This window comes from Condylostylus longicornis, unplaced genomic scaffold (assembly GCF_029603195.1).
Source record: "Condylostylus longicornis isolate FDR11 unplaced genomic scaffold, ASM2960319v2 ptg000004l, whole genome shotgun sequence".
Taxonomy (NCBI): domain Eukaryota; kingdom Metazoa; phylum Arthropoda; class Insecta; order Diptera; family Dolichopodidae; genus Condylostylus; species Condylostylus longicornis.
The window spans coordinates 19,955,570-19,962,035 of record NW_026577973.1 but is presented as its reverse complement, the minus strand read 5'-3'; the positions used below and the strand labels follow the sequence as shown (position 1 = coordinate 19,962,035).

The window sequence follows — 6,466 nt, the reverse complement described above, 5'->3', positions numbered from 1 at the left end:
AGAGAAAACAGGAAGAAAGGGTGGAAAAAAAGTGGTGGCAAGAACTATTGCCTCAAGAAACATTTACTTACAACACATAATATAAATGTAAATATTCTTGATGGCACCACATTAAAGGACACAATGGAAGAAGATTTGGGCGAATTTGCCAATGTCTTTCTTAATTCTTCGACTCTTACGTAAGTTCTCAATTTTTTTGAATATTTTAAAAACAAATTAAATAATTTTATATGTATACCGCTTAAGACCCCGTTACCCACATACTCCTGAAATGCCACGAAATATAAATTTAAGTCCCTCACCAAAAGTGGCACAGATTGTTGCAGTGCCACAAACGCCACAACAACTCCCTCAACATAAAAAAAGAGAAGTTCACTCCTCAGAAACAATAGCGGCTCAAAGAGTAGTAAACTCAAGAAGCAAAGAGGAGAAAATTTTAAGAATAAAAAAATTCGGAGAATACATGGTGGAGACAATGATTGCGAAAGATGTAAGTACACTATAATGTAAATATTATTTTAGAAAGAAAAATTTATTTCAATATAATTTGTTTTGCAGATACCTGAGGCAAAACAAATTAAATTAGAATGTTCAATTTTGAAACAAATTGCAGAAATTGAATAATAATAAATTAGGTGATTAATTTTTGAATAATATAGTTTGAATAATAAAATATTTACATTACAATAATTTAATTTTTGTTTTATTTTTAGGGACTACATGTGTAAAGAATATTTTAAATTTAAAAAAAAATTATTTTCTTAAATAAATTATTTATAGAATTTTTGGATTTTGGACACAAAAATGTATATTTGGCCTGTAGTAAACGCCCAGTTGCTGATGCCTGATTTCTTCCAAAAGTTAGGAATTTTTGCGTATGATCGAGCAAAGCTTATATGTGAAATTTCAAGTAAATCGGTTGAATACTTTCTTCAAAATGGTGAAAAATGTAAAATCGGCCCGCAAATCCGCTTTCGAGCCCTGATCTTTCCAAAAAATTTATATGTTCATTGTTTTAATACGAGGAGTTCATATATTAAATTTCAATGAAATCGGTTGATTATTTCTCTTTATATACACAAAAATGTATATTTGGCCCGCAGTAAACGTCTAGTTGCCGATGCCTGATTTCTTCCAAAACATACGAATTTTTGCGGACGGTCGAGCTGAGCTTATATATAAAATTTCAAGTAAATCGGTTGAATATTTTCTTCAAAATGTTCAAAAATGTAAAACAGGCCCGCTAAAAAGTGCAGTTCCCGAGGCCTGATAATACCAAAAGTTGATCGATCCGTGCCATGGTGGAAACAAACTTACATATAAAATTTCATCAAAATCGGTTCAGCCGAACTTGAAATACACGCGTGCACACACAGACCGACAGGTTGCTGAAAATAGTGTATTTACACTTCCCTACTATGGAGAAGTACGTTCCCACCGAAAACTCGATATGCAAAATTTGTTGCCATCACATAACCTACCTATTGTTTACACAATACGGTCGGTAACAACCATTTAAAGCTTTGCTAAAAAAGTTTCAAATTGTGTTACAAAATTGAAAAAAATTTTTCAGTTAGTGAATTAAAAAAAAAAATTTTTTATTCAAAATAATTAAATTAAAAATTTTTAAATTAAAATTCAAAATAATAATAATAACTTAATAAGTTAAAACAAGTTAAAAATTAAAAATATAAAAAAGTAATTCAGTGAATTTTGTGCTTTAAAAAAAAAAACAGGAACATTTGAAAAAACATCTATAAAATAAGTATGTAATAATTTAAATAATATTACTTTAATTAAAATAAAGTAAAATTTCATTTTAAAAATATTAAATTTTACAAATAAAAAAAAAAAGAATTTCTAATTACTCTCCATCTTTAAATTTAATACTCTACAGGTGTATACTCTCGGAAATGTATGAGTATAAAATTTATACCTATATGAGTATAAAATTTATATTCACGCAATATTCCTTATTTTATACAGATCATTGAGTAGATCATTATAGAAATAGAGTGATTATAATACATATTATACATACTGATAACATCAATCATATAAATATACACATATTAATTATTGGCTTCGACATACATACATACATGCCAATACATAATTCTTTCTTTCCTTTACCAAACTCTAATCGCACATTTGCAAAAACAATAACATAATATACACTCGAGTATACATACTCATTAATATATAAAGCTTCTCTGTAACAAAATAATACAGAAAATTATGCCGTTATTTTTCCCAATTTGCGATCTTTTTATTTTTCTTTTCAACTTTTTATTAAAAAGAAACAACAATTTTCAAATTGTAAAAATTATTCAAAAATTTGTTAGCATATTAATACAGCTTTCCAAAAAAGCACATTTCACCTATCTTCATATAATCTCATCTAATTATGTACATTTATTTCTTTCAGAATGAGTAAACTCCAAGAAAGTGATGTAAGTATTTCTTAAATTATAAATTTTAATTTATTTAACATTTACTTTCAGTTTTGTGATTTATACATAAAAAAAAACAAAAGATCCTTAATGTGGAAGTATGTGGGGCAAAAGAAAGGTGACCTCATGGAAGATATATATTTTTGCTTGCTGTGCGTAAGAGAAAACAAGAAAAAATGCTGGAGAAAAAGTGGTAACAGGAACTCTTGCCTCAAAAAACATTGAAAAATTTTAAAAACAAATTAAATAATTTTATAAATTTGTATACCGCTTAAGACCCCATTACCCAAATACTCCTGAAATGCCACGAAAAATAAACTTAAGTAAGACTCCCTCACCAAAAGTGGCACAGATTGTTCCAGTGCCACAAACGCCAGAACAACTCCCACAACAATATGAAAAGAGGCAAGTCCACTCCTTAGCGCCAATATCGATTGAAAGCTCACGAAGTAAAGAGGATAAAATATTAAGAATCAAAAAATTCGGAGAGTACATGGTCAAGACAATGATTGCGAAAGATGTAAGTACACTATACTGTAAATATTATTTTAGAAAAAAAAAATTAATTCAATATAATTCGTTTTGCAGATACCTGAGGCAAAACAAATAAAATTAATATGTTCAATTTTGAAACAAATTGCAGAAATTGAATAATAATAAATTAGGTGATTAATTTTTGAATAATATAATTTGAATAATAAAATATTTACATTACAATAATTTAATTTTTGTTTTATTTTTAGGGACTACATGTGTAAAGAATATTTTAAATTTAAAAAAAAAAATTTTCTTAAAAAAATTATTTATAAAATTTTTTTGAATTTTTAAAAATATAAAAAATAATTAAAAAAAAAAAATTTAATTTAAAAAAATCTTTTATTTCATAACACAAACTTAAAGTATGACTAATGAATGAAGAGTTTCGAAAAAAATTATATACTACAAACATATGAGTACGTACATACCTAACTAATTTACAATTACATATTAATAGGCAAATTAGATTTATATAAACAAAAATTAATTGATAATTTATACATATATAATTTAGTAAAACGTTATTATATGTTCTATATACTTATACATATAAATAATTGTATATGTTGGACTATATTAATAAATTTCGGGATCACCAGTCCGTTTACTAGGCTGAACTGAAAATGGGAATTAAGCGAATTACAGGCAATGGAAATTTTGTGAAAAGGGATGAATTAGACAACGTAGGAGACAGCTTTAAGAAAACGCGTTGTATTGGAAGTTTCAGGATCATATATTTCGATCAATTTTCTTAGCTTCTTTGCTAAGATAGAGTACTTATTATTTGAAGGTGGTAATGAATTATTGAATTTTGTTTGCTGATACTCCATTTCTTTGTGCAGGGTCACTAGAAATTGGAAAATAGGCAGCTTTCGCAAACCAAACGAGTATGTTAATCCATTATGCCATCCTTCAATGAAATTTGTAGTCTTTGGAATTTCTTGCAATATTGATTGCCTGTGATTCCAAAAACTTGGAGGAAAAAGACCATTAAACATATAAGTCCGGCGGAAATACTCTACGTACCTTTTGCAGGCAAATTGCCCTGCAAACAGTTGAGAAACTGCCTCATATCCCTTTTCGACGTCATTTAGAGGCAACATTGATAATGCAAAGAACATTTTAAAGTTCTTGCAAAATTCGGGGTCTTTTTCATATTTTGTCTTCAAACCTAATTTTTGAAGACACCTTATATTTGCCTGTTTGAAATGGAAAAAGCAACCCAGTGTTAGGCTTTCTGGGAAAAATTTTTGAAATGATCTAATTGCCGCGCTCTCGAAATCTATTAATATAGTACGTCTTCGATTGCTTAAATTTAATTTTTTTTTTATAATTTCTATTGTATTACAGTAAATTTTTTCAGTTTTACCAGATAGGAGTGCAAAAATTGCAGCATGTGCTGCAGCATGCTTCACAAAGTGCAGCACATACAACTGGTAAAACGGTCAACATACTATGTCAAAAGTCCCGTCTGCTATCCAAATATCAGCTGACTCTAAGGCGTCAGTCATTTGTTTAATACAAAATATTATAAGTCTATTTCCTTCCGACATACCTGAATCATACAACATATGTTGCATGAGATCAGAAATTTCAACAATTTTTATCAAACACATTGACTCTAATAGGGTTGCAAAGGGGGTAGCACAGCGTAACACAGAGGGTGGTATCCAGATAACTCTCCAAGCTTCTTGCTACTCAATTCCAATTCTCAGCCTTCACGTGGCGCAACCTGCTAAGCTGAGTAACTCTTACAAAAGATCGGGTAACCAACGGGAGAATGGGAGATCGCTTTGATGAAGCTACTTCAACATGGGTGATTTAAAGGTTCATCAAGGGTTACAAGGTCAGGTAGGATCTTGTAATAGGAAGTGACGTTGGTGGCGGCAGCGTTATTCCACAGCTTTTGAAGTTACTACCTTGGCGTCAGGTGGCAACCGGCCGTAAAAATTTTTAGCCGAAAAAACACAAACTCCATGATGAAAATGAGGTCAAACAGAAGGAAAGATTACACTAGGGCGTTCCCCATAAGCGACGAACCAAGAAAAGTAAACAATCCAAGCATTAAGAAAGTAAAAGCAAAAATCAAAATCAGAATCAGAATATGGAACATTGGCAGTCTTACAGGACGAAGCAAGGAACTTGCTGAGATACTAAAAAGAAGAAATATAGATATATGCTGTATTCAGGAGTTGAAATGGAAAGGTGCAAAAGCACGAAAAATTGGTGAAGGTTATACAGTATTGTACAACGGTTTCAACGCAAAAAATGGTATTGGAATAGTACTCAACGAAAACATGTGTGATAAGATTATTGATCATGTACGTCAAAATGGTCATAGAAAATAAGATATATAATATTATGAGTGCATATGCTCCTCAAACGGGATGCGACAGTCAAACAAAGCTACTATTTTTTGAATCTTTAGAAGAAACAATGCAGGCGATGTCATTAAATGAGGCTATTATTTTGTGTGGTGATCTAAATGGTCATATAGGTAGAACAAATGGTACTAATAGCCCTTGCCACGGAGGTTTTGGCTACGGACAAATTAATGAGCAGGGTGAATGGATCCTTGACATAGCCAGCGCATATGATTCGAAAATAATAAATAGTTGTTTCCAGAAAAAAGATGAGCATCTCATATCGTATAGTAGTGGGGGCTCATGCACGCAAATAGATTATATTATGTGTAAAACTTCAAATGCGCGTCGGTTTCTGGATTGTAAAATCATACCAGGTGAATCTCTTACTAGTCAACACAGACTCTTGCTAGCGACTTTCGAGGTGGACTCGTCGAACTTAAGAAATGTAAACTATCACTCGAAGAAAACAAAGTGGAACAATATATATAAAGATGAGGGAAATGCATTTATTCAACAAGTTAACCGAAATTGCGAGAGTCTAGTCAATGCAGCACAATTTATATTAGACGATGGCTGGAAAGAATTTCATAATAAGGTAAACAGTTTGGCAAGGGAATATCTTGGTACTACAAAAGGCAAATCTTATGGCAAGAAAGAAACTTGGTGATGGAGCGGCGATGTTCAAGAGGTGCTTAAACAAAAGAAAATCGCTTTTAAACATTGGAAAAAAGGGCCAACATATGAAAATCATGCTATCTACAAACAAACTTGTAAAATTGCGAAAAGGACCGTTGCCATTGCTAAAAACAATGCGTATCAAAAGTTCTATGAAAATTCTGGAAACACCTGAAGGGCAGAACCAAATTTATAAAATCGCCAAAAGCAGAGATTCTGCAACAAAAGATCCAATATCAACCAGGTTCATTTGTAGTAAAACTCAAGAGCTACTGACAACCAACGAAGATGCTAATAAAAGATGGAAAGAGTACTATAGTGAATTGATGAACGAGGAATTTGAACATGATACTCCCGAAAATTTACCAGCTACATACGGACCGTTAAATATGGTAGCTACCGAGGAAATAGAAATGGCCCTCAAAAGTATGAAAA

The 6,466-nt window shown here is 31.1% G+C and overlaps 1 protein-coding gene across 1 annotated transcript; it reads left to right on the top strand.

Annotated features, from left to right (window-relative positions):
- Positions 1 to 4,975: 4,975 nt before the first annotated feature.
- LOC129613954 (uncharacterized) lies at positions 4,976 to 5,338 on the top strand. The gene has a single exon (XM_055528305.1). The coding sequence runs from the start codon at positions 4,976 to 4,978 to the stop codon at positions 5,336 to 5,338; it is 363 nt and encodes a 120-aa protein (XP_055384280.1).
- Positions 5,339 to 6,466: the final 1,128 nt, after the last annotated feature.